Here is a 20,568-nt window from a genome sequence, read left to right on the forward strand (position 1 = left end):
TAAAACTGATAGTTATTTTTATAATGATTTGCATAATCAATAAGGCCTTGATTTTTTATGTGAGGCACTCTTCATCTTTGACTTGACCTGGAACAAGAACAGAAAATGAAATTAACATTCATTAATTTCACATCATTGATGAAAGACAAATAGAGACACGTTTGAATATTGTAACTATTTTACCTGTAGAAACATTTTCTGAGAAGTAGCACACAAAATTTACCATTAAAGGAATAACCAATGCTAGGCTCTCTATGATCATAGTAAAGAGACTCTCTTATGGAGAATGATATTCAACCAACTGGGGCAGCTTGTCACAGGCAATGGACCTACCTTTCCATGTGAGGGTGTAACTTGACCGTCCGCGACACTAACTGTCCCGTGGGGTGTGCGAAGTTGACCATCCTTGGACCAGAGACACAGATACGAATCCTCTCCCCCAGTCACTAAACTTGTAGTCTGTTTACAAAAATAAATATTTTACTGATATCTTTTATGTATAAATCAAGGTTGTAAAATTCATTGTAATACACATAAATAGAAAGTGTGAAATCTAAAATTCTAAAGTGTGAAATCTAAAATTCCAAAGTGTGAAATCTAAAATTCCAAAGTGTGAAATCTTAAGTTCTAAAGTGTGAAATCTAAAATTCCAAAGTGTGAAATCTAAAATTCTAAAGTGTGAAATCTAAAATTCTAAAGTGTGAAATCTAAAATTCCAAAGTGTGAAATCTAAAATTCTAAAGTGTGAAATCTAAAATTCTAAAGTGTGAAATCTAAAATTCTAAAGTGTGTGATATCTAAAATTCTAAAGTGTGTGAAATATAAAATTCTAAAATGTGAAATCTAAAATTCTAAAGTGTCCATATATTGATTACAGGCATCAGGACACATGAAGTGTGACAACAATAGTAACAGGGTAGTCATGAGATCAAACTGTTGGATCAAATTAAGATGATGACACTAGCTTAAACACAATATTGTCAGACTATATTCAATGTGTCAATGAAACAGGATTATCATTATTTACTTAAATGCAAGGAGTTCATATGAGATAATGAAAGAGCATCTTTGATCTCAGGCCAAAAAAGAGACCTTGACCTTGGGAAGCCGCTGGACAAAACTATGGACAGTGGAGGATATAATGATTTAATGAACAAGACTACAAACAATGCAAAATATCCATCTGGAAAATGTTTAATCACCTGACTGTCCCAGTACGTCACCCGAACTGTAGAGTTATGTCCCTTGGATAATGTTGTCACCACACAAGGGGCATCACCTGACACATCCACCAGCCTAATGTCACCACTGGAAAAGTATTGGTCAATTGTCATTGTGTTAAATGTACTATTAATCATTATTGTGTTTTAGCACTCATTAAGATAACTAGAACTGTAAACACATAGCAGACTAATACCACCCACTACCCCTCATTTATAACCATGGCAACCAAATGACATCTTTTGTCTAAGAAAATAGCACCACTGTATTACCCCTCAAAACACTTTTACATGTGTACCACACCTCAGCTTAATGAGACAATATTTCAATATTGACCAATCAGAAGCCTCTATTGTATATCCATGTTAACAGTTCTAGAAACACCTGCTGTCTTAAAGAATAGGCATTAACAAGAGATCCCAGAGGAATCTTGGTTCCTACCACCATTTAATTTATTGGTTCTATGTCAGACTGACCTCTCTACTTGGCTACCATGGCAACTAAAATTTCTGAAAAAAAATGCTTGCATATCTGCACATATTCTATAACATTCCTGCATAATTTTATTGAAATTGGTAAACTAATTTTGAAGGAGAAGTCTGGACAACATGTGTCAATTTGTGGCATCAAGGGCCATAACTCCTCTGAAAAAATGAAAATTTGATGGAACTTTTAGGGAGACAGACATGTCGTAAACTAGAACTGTCGCCAGGATGGCTGACTAATACCCCCGCAATCTGCATGAGTCAATGGTGAATTAGAACTGTTAATTAGAGGCTAACTAAGATAACCCAGTAATGTAGTGACCACTTGCCATAGCAACCATAATTTTGAGAAAAAGAAAGTGGCATGCACATCTTCACATGGTCCTCTATATTTGTGTGAAGTTTCATTGAAATCGGCCCTTCGGTTTAGGAGGAGTTGTCTGTACAAACTTAAAGTTATGGTTCTTATCGTAAAACCTGTTTATAGTGACCACTTGCCATAGCAACCATCATTTTGAGAAAAAGAATGTGGCATGCACATCTACACATGGTCCTCTATATTTGTGTGAAGTTTCATTGAAATCGGCTCTTCGGTTTAGTAGGAGTTGTCCGGACAATCATAAAGTTATGGTTCTTATCAGAAAACCTGTTTATAGTGACCAGTTGCCATAGCAACCATAATTTTGGGAAAAAGAAAGTGGCATGCACATCTACACATGGTCCTCTTTATTTGTGTGAAGTTTGATTGAAATCGGCCCTTCGGTTTAGGAGGAGTTGTCTGTACAAACTTAAAGTTATGGTTCTTATCGGAAAACCTGTTTATAGTGACCAGTTGCCATAGCAACCATAATTTTTAAAAAAAGAAAGTGGCATGCACATCTACACATGATCATTAATATTTGTGTAAAGTTTCATCGGAATCGGCCCATCGGTTTAGGAGGAGTTGTCCGGACAAAATGTGTCTACAGACAGACGGACGGACGGACAGACGACCTGATTCCAGTATACCCCCCTAACTTCGTTGCGGGGGTATAATAACAAAGATTTTGAATTCTATACATAATCCTAGGAGGTGTAGGGGGTACAAAAGTGTGTCTGCAGACAGAAAGATTCCAGTCCCCCCCCCCCCCCCTCCCCTCCCCTCCCCTTTGTCATGGGGGATAGGGTGAGTGTATATGTATATGGTTAAGTAGTGTGTCTCACCTGTGTGTACCTGTAGTTAGGTTGTGTGTCTCACCTGTGTGTACCTGTAGTTAGGTAGTGTGTCTCACCTGTGTGTACCTGTAGTTAGGAAGTGTGTCTCACCTGTGTGTACCTGTAGTTAGGTAGTGTGTCTCACCTGTGTGTACCTGTAGTTAGGTTGTGTGTCTCACCTGTGTGTACCTGTAGTTAGGTTGTGTGTCTCACCTGTGTGTACCTGTAGTTAGGTTGTGTGTCTCACCTGTGTGTACCTGTAGTTAGGTAGTGTGTCTCGCCTGTGTGTACCTGTAGTTAGGTTGTGTGTCTCATCTGTGTGAACCTGTAGGTAGGTTGTGTGTCTCACCTGTGTGTACCTGTAGTAAGGTAGTGTATCTCACCTGTGTGTACCTGTAGTTAGGTAGTGTGTCTCACCTGTATGTACCTGTAGGTAGGTTGTGTGTCTCACCTGTGTGTACCTGTAGTAAGGTAGTGTATCTCACCTGTGTGTACCTGTAGTTAGGTAGTGTGTCTCACCTGTGTGTACCTGTAGTTAGGTAGTGTGTCTCACCTGTGTGTACCTGTAGTTAGGTTGTGTGTCTCACCTGTGTGTACCTGTATTTAGGTAGTGTGTCTCACCTGTGTGTACCTGTAGTAAGGTAGTGTGTCTCACCTGTGTGTACCTGTAGTTAGGTTGTGTGTCTCACCTGTGTACCTGTAGTTAGGAAGTGTGTCTCACCTGTGTGTACCTGTAGTTAGGTAGTGTGTCTCACCTGTATGTACCTGTAGGTAGGTTATGTGTCTCACCTGTGTGTATCTGTAGTTAGATAGTGTGTCTCACCTGTGTGTACCTGTAGTAAGGTAGTGTGTCTCACCTGTGTGTACCTGTAGTTAGGTTGTGTGTCTCACCTGTGTGTACCTGTAGTTAGGTAGTGTGTCTCACCTGTGTGTACCTGTAGTAAGGTAGTGTGTCTCCCCTGTGTGTACCTGTAGTTAGGTTGTGTGTCTCACCTGTGTACCTGTAGTTAGGAAGTGTGTCTCACCTGTGTGTACCTATAGTTAGGTAGTGTGTCTCACCTGTATGTACCTGTAGGTAGGTTGTGTGTCTCACCTGTGTGTACCTGTAGTTAGATAGTGTGTCTCACCTGTGTGTACCTGTAGTTAGGTTGTGTGTCTCACCAGTTTGTACCTGTAGTTAGGTTGTGTGTCTTGCCTGTGTGTACCTGTAGTTAGGTTGTGTGTCTCACCTGTGTGTACCTGTAGTAAGGTAGTGTGTCTCACCTGTGTGTACCTGTAGTTAGGAAGAGTCTGTTATTGACATCAAAGCAATCTACCAGGTAGTCGATAGAGTCATCTCCCTAGACAAAAAAAAAGAGCTTATAATGAATTATTCCTCACCTGACTTTACTTAATTGTTGTCACTCATTATGTTGAAACAAAATTTTTATTTTCAGGACAGGGAGATAAAGCAAACGACATGCACTGACATGTAGACACGGAAATCAGCCGACACAGTGACGCAAGCCTAAAAATCAGCCAACAGTGATGTAGGCCTAAAAATCTGCCAATACAGTGATGTAGGCATGAAAATCAGCTTAAACAGTGATGTAGGCCTAAAAATCAGCCGACACAGTGATGTAAGCCTAAAAATCAGCCGACACAGTGATGTAGGCCTAAAAATCAGCCGACACAGTGATGTAAGCCTAAAAATCAGCCGACACAGTGATGTAGGCCTAAAAATCAGCTTAGGTAGCACACCACAGTAAGACAGCCTGGCCATGGGCAATTTTTTTGTTAAGCAAATAACTCCTGTATTATGATATGTATAAAAAATGAAAAAATAAATGTACACTATAATTGGTATATCCAGTATGAAGTAGTACATACAGGCTTCACATTTATTAAAACAAAAATCAATAAATTGGTTCCGGATTTTAAATATCCGGATTTTCCGAACGTGTGTTTACACAGGAAATTTAGTTTCGCCTACAGCGCAAAATGGAAGCCCACAGAAAAGGTAAGATAGCGGAAAAACTTAATTTACAACATATGTCCAAACAAGATTAATTCTGTCTTTGGGATAGAGATATTTAATTTTAAATAGGTTTCAGAAAAAAAATTGTGTAGAGAATTGTGCCATTTTGGGTCAAATATCATAATATTTTGCAATTTTTGAGAATTTTTTAAGCTGTTACCATGGTATTCACAGCTCTAAAAATCACAGAAAATATCAGTTTACTTATCCTTCAGAGCTCTATTAAAATTGCAAATGTTGTACAGATTTCAAATATATATACTTTATTAGAGGTTATATGTAAGGTTAACTGGCAATGTTTACATATCTAAAGCATGTGCCATATTTTTCAGAATTTGGCATTTTTACTGTACACTGCTACCTTATAAGGGCTGAAAAATGTTATTTTTTGGAAATTGTGCTTAATTATGCTTGATTAAGCTTCATTTTAGTTCATTATTGCTCAAAAATGCATAAAAACAATTTAAAACTTGTTTATTATCAGGCTTGTCATATTCGAGGAATCAAGGGAGGTAACTCGCATATTTACCCATTTTAAGGGTGGGTTAATTAAGCATAATGTTAATGAGTCAGTGTAAATTGAAAAGATATGCTATGTTTTATAACAAACCCAAAATAACTTATTGGGTATCTAACAAACCATATAGACCGAATTCTGGTTTGTTTTACCTGATTTATTACCCCGTATCCATGGAAACTATTACAGTAAGTGTTATTTTTTGAAATATTTGGTGAAACCATTATTTTCAATTTATTTATACATTGGTAAGCATGTAATTTCAATTGATGGAGTGTACGGTTGATACAATATTGTCAATTATTGTCACTTCCTTCGGTAAAGCAGAAAAAATAGCATTTTCCGCATAAAATGGGATCAGCGGACACTTTCATATGATCATTGGTACATATCTGAATTACCGGGGTGGAAACAGATGACTGTGATGTCATAGGCATGACATTTTGAAATCTTGGATGTCATGTCATGATTTATCAGTTAGAATATTGCATGTGTTGCTAAGCTGAGGTTTGGAAAGGAATTTGGTTATTTATTATGACACCATTGAGTATTTATGACGTCATAGATACCATCTGATGACGTCATAGTTGCTGATGACGTCATGGTTACCATGACGTCATATTACAAGGCTAAATTTGATAGTTGTATAGTATTTTTTGCTTGATTACATGCACAGAGACTCAAAGTACCACATTCAACTCAAAACACAACTTTATTCAAGAGATATACAGAATTATGGGAGTTTTCATCTTTAAAATTACCTCCCCTTATTACTGGATTGGGAGAAAAAGTTGTCAAAATACACCTCTCAGGGAAATCAGCAATACTCGGTGACTATTAAAGATACACAGTAACCCGATATGTCATTTTGTTCGTCGGAACATATTCTAGACATTCATGGGGTTTTTAGTAAAATTAGAATTAACGAAAGTGATGTATAAGGTAGCACACCACAGTAAGACAGCCTGGCCATGGGCAATTTTTTTGTTAAGCAAATAACTCCTGTATTATGATATGTATAAAAAATGAAAAAATAAATGTACACTATAATTGGTATATCCAGTATGAAGTAGTACATACAGGCTTCACATTTATTAAAACAAAAATCAATAAATTGGTTCCGGATTTTAAATATCCGGATTTTCCGAACGTGTGTTTACACAGGAAATTTAGTTTCGCCTACAGCGCAAAATGGAAGCCCACAGAAAAGGTAAGATAGCGGAAAAACTTAATTTACAACATATGTCCAAACAAGATTAATTCTGTCTTTGGGATAGAGATATTTAATTTTAAATAGGTTTCAGAAAAAAAATTGTGTAGAGAATTGTGCCATTTTGGGTCAAATATCATAATATTTTGCAATTTTTGAGAATTTTTTAAGCTGTTACCATGGTATTCACAGCTCTAAAAATCACAGAAAATATCAGTTTACTTATCCTTCAGAGCTCTATTAAAATTGCAAATGTTGTACAGATTTCAAATATATATACTTTATTAGAGGTTATATGTAAGGTTAACTGGCAATGTTTACATATCTAAAGCATGTGCCATATTTTTCAGAATTTGGCATTTTTACTGTACACTGCTACCTTACACAGTGATGTAGGCATGAAAATCAGCCAACACAGTTATGTAGGCCTAAAAATCAGCCGACACAGTGATGTAGGCCTAAAAACCAGCCGACACAGTGATGTAGACCTAAAAAATCAGCCGACAGTGATGTAAGCCTAACAAGGAGCCACAAAGCTTGGCATTATCCCCGCGCCCCGCAGTTGGTATGAAAACCCAAATACATGTATATATCAAGCTCAAAGTAAGAGTTATTAAAGTATAACTTTAAATGTATGTATTTGAGTTTGGCATCGTCCTTGAATGAAATAAAAACAACAAAATAACACAGAATTGATGCAATATATACAAAATGATGATGATATTTATGTAGCAAAACAGGAAATTTAATAATAACTTTTTATGACCAAAGATAGTCCATATATAATGTTGATACATACAATAGTTATCTGAATTTTTTAGAGGTATATAATCAATTCTGAATTCTGATAGGCAGTTGTTGACACAACAAAACATAACAAAAGCTCTAATACCTAAATACGTACATTGTATAATTTGTATCTCATTTGTTGATAAGTACGACATCAACGCAGTTGTCCAAATTCACAAGTATCAATATGTGAGTATTGTAAAACTGAACAGAAAGTTTCAAAGAGCTGCGCTGAACGGTTTTTGAGTTATAGCCCGGAAACAAAGGGAACAGTAATTTAGTATTTTTGACTAAGTTTCCATGGTGACAGAAAAAATACCGAAAATGAAAGGTCCGCAATAGCAAAAGGCACAACTAGGGCACTAGTCTGATATATACAGAAAGTTTCAAGGATCTGCGTTGAACAGTTTTGGAACTATAGCCCGGAAACAAAAGGAAACAGTAATTTGGTATTTTTGATTAAGTTTCCATGGTGACAGAAAAAATACCGAAAATGAAAGGTCCGCAATAGCAAAAGGCACAACTAGGGCACTAGTCTGATATATACAGAAATTTTCAAGGAGCTGCGTTGAACGGTTTTGGAGTTATAGCCCGGAAACAAAAGGAAACAGTAATTTGGTATTTTTGATTAAGTCTCCATGGTGACAGAAAAAATACAGAAAATGGAAGGTCCACAATAGCAAAAGGCACAACTAATCTGATATATTCAGATAGTTTCAAGGAGCTGCGTTGAACAGTTTTGGAGTTATAGCCCGGAAACAAAAGGAAACAGTAATTTGGTATTTTTTACTAAGTTTCCATGGTGACAGAAAAAATACCGAAAATGGAAGGCCCGCAATAGCAAAAGGCACAACTAGTCTGATATATACAGAAAGTTTCAAGGAGCTGCGTTGAACGGTTATGGAGTTATAGCCCGGAAAAGAATCTCGGACGGACACACGGACGGACGGACGGAGCCCAATTTAATATCCCCCGCAAACGCGTTTCGCAGATAAAAATCAGCTTACACAGTGATGTAGACCTAAAAATCAGCTTACAAAGTGATGTAGGCCTAAAAATCAGCCGACACAGTGATGTAGGCCTAAAAATCAGTCAACACAGTGATGTAGGCCTAAAAATCAACTGACACATAATGTAGGCCTAAAAATCAGTCAACACAGTGATGTAAGCCTAACAGCCAACAGTGATGTATAGGCCTTAAAATCAGCTGACAGTGATGTAGCCCTAAAAATCAGTCAACACAGTGATGTAGGCATGAAAATCAGCCAACACAGTGATGTAGGCCTAAAAATCAGCCAACACAGTGATGTAGGCCTAAAAATCAGCCAACACAGAGATGTAGGCCAAAAAATCGGCCGACACGGTGATGTAGGCCTAAAAATCAGCTGACACAGTGATGTAGGCCTAAAAATCAGTTTACAAAGTGATGTTGGCCTGAAAAAATGAACCAGTCAAAATTAAACAAGTTATCAGATATTTATACATATAGTGTATTACATTGCATGGAAAAACAGAAACAGCTTCATCCAATATTCACAATTTACCAATCTTATCAGCAGATCAATACATTTCCCACATACTGCTTAATTGGATTTAAAAGTTGTTTAGTAAAGGAAACACCAATATAATACTCTATACTGTCTGAATATTTCATGAGGACTTATGAACACTTCATGAATAACTGATTAGTTTCTAATGATATAATTAACAGATAACAAGCATCATTGGAAACTTATCACACAAAACCAAAAGCGGTAAATGAAACTAGTGACTGACTGATCATCATATAAAAACTTCCAACAATTAGAGTATTGAATAATAGTAGATCTTTGTAAATCTAAATTACAGATTCTATTTTGAACATGCTAATTTTACAGTAAAAGATTGAGACACAATAAATCAAATATACCTATTTTTCATTTATAACAGAGAGCATTTTCCCTTTTATACATTGATTATACATTTATACCTTTCCTCTTGACACCTATTAACCTTTCCTATTGACACCTATTAACCTTTCCTATTGACACCTATTAAACTTTCCTATTGACACCTATTAAACTTTCCTATTGACACCTATTAACCTTTCCTATTGACACCTATTAACCTTTCCTATTGACACCTATTAACCTTTCCTATTGACACCTATCAACCTTTCATATTGACACCTACTAACCTTTCCTATTGACACCTACTAACCTTTCCTACTGACACCTATTTACCTTTCCTATTGACACCTATTAACTTTTCCTATTGACACCTATTAACCTTTCCTATTGACACTTAATAACCTTTCCTATTGACACCTATTAACTTTTCCTATTAACACCTATCAACCTGCCCTATTGACACCTATTAACTTTTCCTATTGACGCCTATTAACCTTCCTATTGACACATATTAACCTCTCCTATTGACACCTATTAACCTTTCCTATTGACACCTTTTAACCTTTCCTATTGACACATATTAACCTGTCCTATTGACACATATCAACCTGTCCTATTGACACCTATTAACCTTTTCCTATTGACACCTATTAACCTTTTCCTATTGACACCTATTAAGCTTTCCTATTGACACCTATTAAGCTTTCCTAATGACACCTATTAACCTTTTCCTATTAACACCTATTAACCTTTCCTATTGACACCAATTAATCTTTTCTATTGACACCTATTAACCTTCTCCTATTGACACATATTAACTTTTCCTATTGACACCTATTAACCTTTCCTATTGACATCTATTAACCTTTCCTATTAACACCTACTAACCTTTCCTATTGACACCTACTAACCTTTCCTATTGACACGTATTACTTTCCTATTGACACCTACTAATCTTTCCTATTGACACCTATCGACCTCTCCTACTGACACCTATTAACCTTTCCTATTGACACCTATTAACCTTTTCCTATTGACACATATTAACCTTTCCTACTGACACCTATTAACCTGTCCTATTGACACCTATTAACCTTTCCTATTGACACCTACTAACCTTTCCTATTGACACGTATTACTTTCCTATTGACACCTACTTACCTTTCCTAATGACACATATTTTTGACAATATCCAGAAAAAGATGTTTTAAATGCCTTTGAACCTTTATCCTAGGTTTCCTGCGATAAGACGTTGAACAAACAAGAGGGGTGGGCTTATTGCATGACAATAAAATAGCACGTGGTGGTATTTTTCCTGAACTGCAATATACAGGGGTGGGCTTATTGCCAGACAAAGTCTGGAACAATACGGTAAACCAGTAAGATATTTTACTTTTATTTCCTCCTATTGGGTCTAGGTCTGTACCAGGGGAATCACACCCTCTGTTTATATAACATTGGACTCTCTTGGTCCACTCATGCTTTCAATCAATTAGCTCTAAATTTGATCATGGGCAGACTTTAAATCCATTTACTGATAAATGTTACTCATAAAGGACACGATGGTTTATCTTTTCCCTGCTGGTAAACTATACACACCAAACATTGAACTGCCTTGACTTTTACACATTTCACAAAAAGTTCTTTTTATAGGGACCACATCTTTAGAAAATATCCTGCAATATTTGAAAAATATGGCAAAACAGGTTTAATCAGATAGTTTTTACCAATCCATTTATAGACCACACCTGAAATAATTTCAAAACCCTGAGTAGTGACCTTTGACCTACATGCACTGGTAGTGTGCACTGTCTACAAACAGTAAAAGTCAGGAAGGTCTCTGACAAAGCTACCAGAATTCTGTTGCTGCCATGATGAACATTGGAATCTTCTCTCTAGTGATGGAGAAACGATATTATCCTTCAAGACCGATAGCTGTTTTATTTCCAAGAGCTACTTTGCCCTTCTCCCCACTAAATCTGCAGACTGTTCGAGGTCACACATAGGTAGTTGGGAGATTATTGGATCATAACCTTTTGCCTTTTCTACACTAGTGTAAGATTCCATTGTAACATTGGAATGTCCTTAAATCACTGATCACAGGAAGTTGAAGATTTTATGTCTCCTATCTATTCCCCCCTGTAACAATGTGTATTGACTTACTCATAATCTCCAAGATCATGTACCAGTGGCTATAAATATCTACTTTACAGCTTTGTCTAATACATAAATTCTGTAATATCTTCAAATGATATTCACAAAGTAGCTTTGTCTAATACATAAATTCTGTAATATCTTCCAATAACATTTACAAAGTAGGGGCTGATGGGCTGACTTTTTATCCCTGGTTATTTCATGGTATCTCTGGTTATGGATAATGTACACACATTTGGACACATAATGATGGCAAGAGGTACATTGGGCTTGTATTACCTGTTTTCAATACTGAGGAATGAACTGTTACATGGACATTAGTCTTTTGATCAAACAAAAATAACATGTTACTAAGGACCTGCATATCTTTTAACTTTTGCCATAGAAATCATGACAGAATTTAAAGATGGTTCCTTTACTAAGATTTTTATCTTAAATTATGTAATGCCTGTGGAAAACTTTAAGTTAAGCAGTTTCCTTAAGTTAACCAACATTGATGAAACTGGGGCCTGCTCTTTGAACATGCAAAGAACAAAATATCATTGCTGTGAGATGTAGATATAATTTCCAAATGAGCAAAGCATCAATTCAATTTGTGACATCATAATCAAAACTTGGTATTGCTCTGAAATATAAATCAGTTATATGGTATGTATCAATGGGAACTCTCCTGTGTTACGAGGAATAAACAAAGTATCAATGGGAACTCTCCTGTGTTACAAGGAATAAACAAAGTATCAATGGGAACTCTCCTGTGTTACGAGGACAGGGTATCAATGGGAACTCTCCTGTCTTACAAGGAATAAACAAAGTATCAATGGAAACTCTCTTGTGTTACAAGGAATAAACAAAGTATCAATGGGAACTCTCCTGTGTTACAGGGAATAAACAAAGTATCAATGGGAACTCTCCTGTGTTACAAGGAATAAACAAAGTATCAATGGGAACTCTCCTGTGTTACGAGGGTGAAGTATCAATGAGAACTCTTCTGTGTTACAAGGAATAAACAGACAAAGTATCAATGGGAACTCTCCTATGTTACAAGGAATAAACAGACAAAGTATCAATGGGAACTCTCCTGTGTTACGAGGACAGGGTATCAATGGGAACTCTCCTGTGTTACAAGGAATAAACAAAGTATCAATGGGAACTCTCCTGTCTTACAAGGAATAAACAAAGTATCAATGGGAACTCTCCTGTGTTACGAGGGCGAAGTATCAATGAGAACTCTTCTGTGTTACAAGGAATAAACAAAGTATCAATGGGAACTCTCCTGTGTTACGAGGGCGAAGTATCAATGAGAACTCTTCTGTGTTACAAGGAATAAACAGACAAAGTATCAATGGGAACTCTCCTACGTTACAAGGAATAAACAGACAAAGTATCAATGGGAACTCTCCTGTGTTACGAGGACAGGGTATCAATGGGAACTCTCCTGTGTTACAAGGAATAAACAAAGTATCAATGGGAACTCTCCTGTGTTACAAGGAATAAACAAAGTATCAATGGGAACTCTCCTGTGTTACGAGGGCGAAGTATCAATGAGAACTCTTCTGTGTTACAAGGAATAAACAACTCTTCTGTGTTACAAGGAATAAACAAAGTATCAATGGGAACTCTCCTGTGTTACGAGGGCGAAGTATCAATGAGAACTCTTCTGTGTTTCAAGGAATAAACAGACAAAGTATCAATGGGAACTCTCCTACGTTACAAGGAATAAACAGACAAAGTATCAATGGGAACTCTCCTACGTTACGAGGACAGGGTATCAATGGGAACTCTCCTGTGTTACAAGGAATAAACAAAGTATCAATGGGAACTCTCCTGTCTTACAAGGAATAAACAAAGTATCAATGGGAACTCTCCTGTGTTACGAGGACAGGGTATCAATGGGAACTCTCCTGTGTTACAAGGAATAAACAAAGTATCAATGGGAACTCTCCTGTCTTACAAGGAATAAACAAAGTATCAATGGGAACTCTCTTTTGTTACAAGGAATAAACAAAGTATCAATGGGAACTCTCCTGTGCTACAAGGAATAAACAAAGTATCAATGGGAACTCTCCTGTGTTACAAGGAATAAACAAAGTATCAATGGGAACTCTCTTGTGTTACAAGGAATAAACAAAGTATCAATGGGAACTCTCCTGTCTTACAAGGAATAAACAAAGTATCAATGGGAACTCTCTTGTGTTACAAGGAATAAACAAAGTATCAATGGGAACTCTCCTGTGTTACAAGGAATAAACAAAGTATCAATGGGAACTCTCCTGTGTTACAAGGAATAAACAAAGTATCAATGGGAACTTTCCTGTGTTACAAGGAATAAACAAAGTATCAATGGGAACTCTCCTGTGTTACAAGGAATAAACAAAGTATCAATGGGAACTCTCTTGTGTTACGAGGAATAAACAAAGTATCAATGGAAACTCTCCTGTGTTACAAGGAATAAACAAAGTATCAATGGGAACTCTCCTGTGTTACAAGGAATAAACAAAGTATCAATGGGAACTCTCCTATCTTACAAGGAATAAACAAAGTATCAATGAGAACTCTCCTGTCTTACAAGGAATAAACAAAGTATCAATGGGAACTCTCCTGTGTTACAAGGAATAAACAAAGTATCAATGGGAACTCTCCTGTGTTACGAGGGCGAAGTATCAATGGGAACTCTCCTGTGTTACAAGGAATAAACAAAGTATCAATGGGAACACTCCTGTGTTACAGAAATTGTACTGTTTTGTACAAGAATCTGCTAACACCATGAAGGTGTAACATATTCTATAGGAAATACAAACAAATTAATACTCCTTACACTTGATATAAATTCCAGATGTCTTACTGATATGTACAGGACAAAAAATTACACCAGGGCCAGGTGGGGACTCAAACCAATGACCTTACTCCGTGACGGATGTTCTAGCCATTTCAGCTACCTGGCCACTGGCAATAAGCCCAATCCAGTCTGCCACAAAAATAAACACGGACAATATCCTGATCTCAACCAACATTTGTGATTCCTTAAAATAGTGTTATTATACACACCCACTGCTATTTATGATTTTCAATAAAACATTGTAGTGTCTTTTATAGCTGCATAAATGTGCTATTTTAGCCAGAAAGGTGGTGAGCACTGATCTATTAGTTCTCCTGGCTGCTTTCAATATTGTTCAAGCCTGTGTATTCCCTGTGAACAATAAGGCATTGTGTGTATGTGATCTGTATAAACAAAGGACAGCCTCTGCTTGGTAAACACAGGTTACAAAATTTCTTATCACCAGATCAAGATGTACTGTTCCAACACACAGTTCATTGTGTTCATCAAAGTTCTCCTCATTTTAGACCTCCTCTACCTCCCAATCATCGAACAGCATTATATTTCTTCCCAGCTGGTTGGTGATAAAGTTGTTTACTGTAGGGTAAAGCTCACATTTTAGTGGTTACTACCCACCTGTTTACTGTAGGGTAAAGTTCACTTTCAGTGTTTACTACACACCTGTTTACTGTAGAGCAAAGCTCACTTTTAGTGTTTACTACCCACCTGTTTACAGTAGGGTAAAGCTCACTTTCAGTGTTTACTACATACCTGTTTACTGTAGGGTAAAGTTCACTTTTAGTGTTTACTACCCATCTGTTTACTTAATGGTAAAGTTCACTTTTAGTGTTTACTACCCAACTGTTTACTGTAGAGTAAAGCTCACTTTCAGTGTTTACTACACACCTGTTTACTGTAGGGTAAAGTTCACTTTCAGTGTTTACTACACACCTGTTTACTGTAGGGTAAAGCTCACTTTCAGTGCTTACTACCCACCTGTTTACTGTAGGGTAAAGCTCACTTTCAGTGTTTAATACACCTAATTACTGTAGGGTTAAGCTCACTTTCAGTGCTTACTACACACCTGTTTACTGTAGGGTAAAGATCACCTTTAGTGTTTACTACACACCTGTTTACTGTAGGGTAAAGCTCACTTTCAGTGTTTACTACACACCTGTTTACTGTAGGGTAAAGCTCACATTTTGTGTTTACTACACACCTGTTTACTGTAGGGTAAAGATCACCTTTAGTGTTTACTACACACCTGTTTACTGTAGGGTAAAGCTCACATTTTGTGTTAACTACCCACCTTTTTACAGTAGGGTAAAGCTCACTTTTAGTGTTTACTACACACCTGTTTACTGTAGGGTAAAGCTCACTTTCAGTGTTTACTACACACCTGTTTACTGTAGGGTAAAGATCACCTTTAGTGTTTACTACACACCTGTTTACTGTAGGGTAAAGCTCACCTTTAGTGTTTACTACACACCTGTTACTGTAGGGTAAAGCTCACATTTTGTGTTTACTACACACCTGTTTACTGTAGGGTAAAGCTCACATTTTGTGTTTACTACACACCTGTTTACTGTAGGGTAAAGATCACCTTTAGTGTTTACTACACACCTGTTTACTGTAGGGTAAAGCTCACTTTCAGTGTTTACTACACACCAGTGTACTGTAGGGTAAAGCTCACTTTCAGTGTTTACTACACACCTGTTTACTGTAGGGTAAAGCTCACTTTCAGTGTTTACTACACACCTGTTTACTGTAGGGTAAAGCTCACATTTTGTGTTTACTACACACCTGTTTACTGTAGGGTAAAGCTCACTTTTAGTGTTTACTACACACCTGTTTACTGTAGGGTAAAGCTCACTTTCAGTGTTTACTACACACCCGTTTACTGTAGGGTAAAGCTCACTTTTAGTGTTTACTACACACCTGTTTACTGTAGGGTAAAGCTCACATTTTGTGTTTACTACACACCTGTTTACTGTAGGGTAAAGATCACCTTTAGTGTTTACTACACACCTGTTTACTGTAGGGTAAAGCTCACTTTTAGTGTTTACAACTTTCGTATATTAACGATTCAGGTCCACCAAATCTGCTGTCACGTTTATTTAGTATCATACACTTGATCTGACATGCCATTAATGCAGTATGACTAAGCAACATTTCTCATCTGCCAAAGATATTTCTCTCTAGATAAACTTCATCAAAAGAAATAGAAATTAACCAATGAATAAAATTCAAAATGTAAAGACCACATTAAGAAAACTGGTTTTGTGACACCTGAAATGTAGGGCATTTAGTTTGTATGTACTAAGATATATATTAGTGGGTTAAATGTATTGCCACCTGAAATGTAGGATATTTATATTTAGATTTATATTAGTAAACACTTTAGTTTGTAACTTGTTTGGTCTCTACTACCAACAATCTTTCAATCATTACCCAATTATTTCACTCAAACATTTCAAATTATCACTCTCCATACAGAATATAACTCTGGCAGGTTATTTCAAGGGCAAATTGAAAATTAAATGTCTTTAGAACATAATCATTTCTTCTTTAAATGACCTTCATCAAATTACAATTCTGCACATGACACTTGTTATGACACTCAATTCTCACAAACAGTTCAAGTTAAATGAACATGTGGAATACAAAACTTTAGATATAAGCAAATTTTAACAGTAATGTTTAGATATCAAAAAATTGTTAAATTGACACATCCGTTGTAAAAATTACATAAGTTGTTCTATAGACACATCTGTTGTACAAAACTACATAAATCTTTATATAGACACATATGTTGTACAAAACTACATAAATATTTATATAGACACATCTGTTGTACAAAACTACATAAATCTTTATATAGACACATATGTTGTACAAAACTACATAAATCTTTATATAGACACATCTGTTGTACAAAACTACATAAATCTTTATATAGACACATCTGTTGTACAAAACTACATAAACCATTATATAGAAACATATGTTGTACAAAACTTAATAAACCATTATATAGACACATATGTTGTACAAAACTACATAAATCTTTATATAGACACATATGTTGTACAAAACTGAATAAACCATTATCTAGAAGCATATGTTGTACAAAACTACATAAACCATTATATAGATACATCTGTTGTACAAAACTATATAAATCACAACATAGACACATCTGTTGTATTATTTAAATTGCTACAAGAATCTGCCATGCAAACATAGATGTTGCCAGGTACTTTTCATGAATTTTGTTTTTTATTCCATCTTATCCAAGGCTATAAAGTTTAGGGGTTATCAAAATAGTTATTAATCATTATACATCCTGTCAAATGAGATTTAATTTGTTGGGTTTTATGTCAAATATCCAATTTATAAGTGTTCATACATTTTGTTATCCACAAATTCGATTTTTTAATAGACTAATTAAGGACTTCTAACAAATGATTAAAGTGTCTTTTATCATGAGAAAATGAGGTATTTAAATTAGAGTACCGGTACATGCAATGATCAATCTTTCAATTCAGTTTCAATACCTGTATAGCCACCATAAATGAGAAATGATGTGACAATTTTTTTATTTCCACTTGAGCCAGTACGTGATCTTAAGTTGGTAATTTCTCCGGTAAACTATGGCCATTATTTAAATCTCTGCGATAACTAAGAGGGTTGATTCAAAATCTATTTTTTAACATAAATCTTGATTATTGACAATGTCCATCATGCATGTGTATATGTTATTAAGCTATTATCCATTAACAAGGCAATTCAAAGGAATGAGATTTATTGATATGAAAGGAATATATCAGGCATAAAGATAATGCTTTAATACTACCGATTGTAAATTTTTTTTTCTGGAAATCTAACTTTTTTTTAAAGCCACACCAAGGTCAGATGTATTTTTTGTACAAGGTATGTCAAAGGCATTCTGCTGTTGATTGGAGTCTAGTTCAGTATTATTGGCCTGTATTTCAAACAGTGTTATATCAAAAAAATAATCCTATCTAGTAAAATAGCTTTAAAATTCCCACTTCTATAGGTTATAGGTAAAATATCCATTCTGACAGGCTGTATGTAAAATCCCCAACCCTATAGGCCATATGTAAAATCCTCACCCCTATAGGCCATATGTAAAATCCCCACCCCTATAGGCCATAAGTAAAATCCCCAACCCTATAGGCCATATGTAAAATCCCCACCCCTATAGGCCATATGTAAAATCCCCACCCCTATAGGCCATATGTAAAATCCCCACCCCTATAGGCCATATGTAAAATCCCCACCCCTATAGGCCATATGTAAAATCCCCACCCCTATAGGCCATATGTAAAATCCCCACCCCTATAGGCCATATCTTAAATCTCCAACCCTATAGGCCATATGTAAAATCCCCACCCCTTTAGACCGTATCTTAAATCTCCAACCCTATAGGCCGTATCTTAAATCTCCAACCCTATAGGCCGTATCTTAAATCTCCAACCCTATAGGCCGTATCTTAAATCTCCAACCCTATAGGCCGTATCTTAAATCTCCAACCCTATAGGCCGTATCTTAAATCTCCAACCGTAGAGGCCGTATCTTAAATCTCCAACCCTATAGGCCGTATCTTAAATCTCCAACCCTATAGGCCGTATCTTAAATCTCCAACCCTATAGGTCGTACTATCTTAAATCTCCAACCCTATAGGTCGTACTATCTTAAATCTCCAACCCTATAGGCTGTATGTAAAATCCCCAATCCTATAGGCCGTATCTTAAATCCCCAACCCTATAGGCCATATCTAAAATCCCCACCCTCAGAATGTATGTAAAATCTCCACCCCCTATAGGCCATATGGAAGATCTCCACCCCTTAAAATGTATGTAAAATCCCCATCCAACAGACTGTATGAAAAATTCCCATCTGACAGACTGTATGTAAAACAAGAGGGCCAGGGCCAATGGTCATCTGACAATTGAATCATTATTATATAGAAGGCAAAATTACAGTCCCCCCCCGTTAGGGGCCACGCCACTTGGGCCGATGGGTCACAACAGTCTCATTTATATAAAATAACACTGCCCTCTTCCAATTATATTTCACAGCAAATTGGGATGTAATCCACCAAAAAGTTAAGAAGAAGTAGGGTTTAAAAGCAAAAATTCACCGAACTTCCCCTTTTGGGGCCCTGCAACCCAGGCCCCAGCGTCAGACCAGCCTCACTTATATAAAATATGATCCCTCTCCCCAGTGATGTTTCACATTAAATTTGGTTGTAATCTTCTTAAGGGTTCAGAAGGAGTAGGGTTTTAAAGCAAACATTCACTGAAGTTCCCCATCTGGGGCCCCACCACTCAGGCCCCAGGGGTCAGATCAGCCTCATTTATACAAAATATGATTGCCCTTCCCCAATGATGTTTCATACTAAATTTGGTAGTAATTGTGACGCTTTGGAGTTAAGGAGGAGTAGCGTTTTAAAAGGAAAAGTTGATGCAGGACGGATGCAAGACGCATTGACCAAAGCACATTACAAGTGTAATTTGGTCAATGACCTCTCCGTGTGGGTTGAAATTCGGAATTAGTTTTTTTTAAAGTAGGTCAAAGGTCAACAGGTCTACAAATAAAGTACTAATGGAAAGGTCTTGTCACAAGAAAAATATATGTTAAATATGAAAGCCTTATCTCGTATAGTAACATTTAGTGGCCAAGGTTAAAGTTTTTTAAAGTAGGTTAAAGGTCATGGTCAAGGTCAGCAAATATAGTACCAATGTGAAGGTCTTGTCACAAAGAACACACATGTCAAACCTTCATCCTGATTAGTATTGACCCAACACTGTTCTATAAAAACTTCAGCCTAGCTGTCTAAGGATGCTGATGACATAGATACTGACCCCGGGGGTATAGTATAAGCCCCCCTGGACTTTGACCGGCCAAGTTAATAAAACAGAAAATACATGACCAGTTTGAAAGTGATAAGTCAAGATCTGCTCTTAAACATACCACATAAAAATGTCAACTGGAGTCAAGACATGCCAACACTGGCATATTTCAGCAGATTAAACAGAAATGTGTACACATTGTAATTAAATTATTGTATATGTTGATAACAAGCTATAGATGCTGTGTCAACAGTGAAGGTGTATAATGGGCACTGTTGTTGCTGTGTGTGACCTGGAGACAAACAAACTATATACCGCTAAGGTCAACGCAAGCTCTTTTGTCTGTTATCGTGGACACTCGAGCTATTGTGTCCAACCCAAGAGGTACAAATATTGAT

At 36.5% G+C, this 20,568-nt stretch overlaps 1 protein-coding gene across 1 annotated transcript in view; it reads right to left on the minus strand.

Annotated features, from left to right (window-relative positions):
- LOC117337844 (WD repeat-containing protein 89-like) overlaps window positions 1-20,568 on the minus strand; it is a 61,716-nt gene continuing 41,148 nt past the window's right edge. Inside the window, exons 11-14 of the mRNA XM_033898970.1 lie at window positions 4,164-4,240; window positions 1,203-1,308; window positions 334-459; window positions 1-87 (exon numbers count right to left, since the gene is read on the minus strand). Coding sequence (XP_033754861.1) covers window positions 37-87; window positions 334-459; window positions 1,203-1,308; window positions 4,164-4,240 — 360 coding nt within the window. The 3' untranslated portion in view covers window positions 1-36. The remainder of the gene's footprint in view (window positions 88-333; window positions 460-1,202; window positions 1,309-4,163; window positions 4,241-20,568) is intronic.

This window comes from Pecten maximus, chromosome 11 (genome assembly GCF_902652985.1).
Source record: "Pecten maximus chromosome 11, xPecMax1.1, whole genome shotgun sequence".
NCBI lineage: Eukaryota > Metazoa > Mollusca > Bivalvia > Pectinida > Pectinidae > Pecten > Pecten maximus.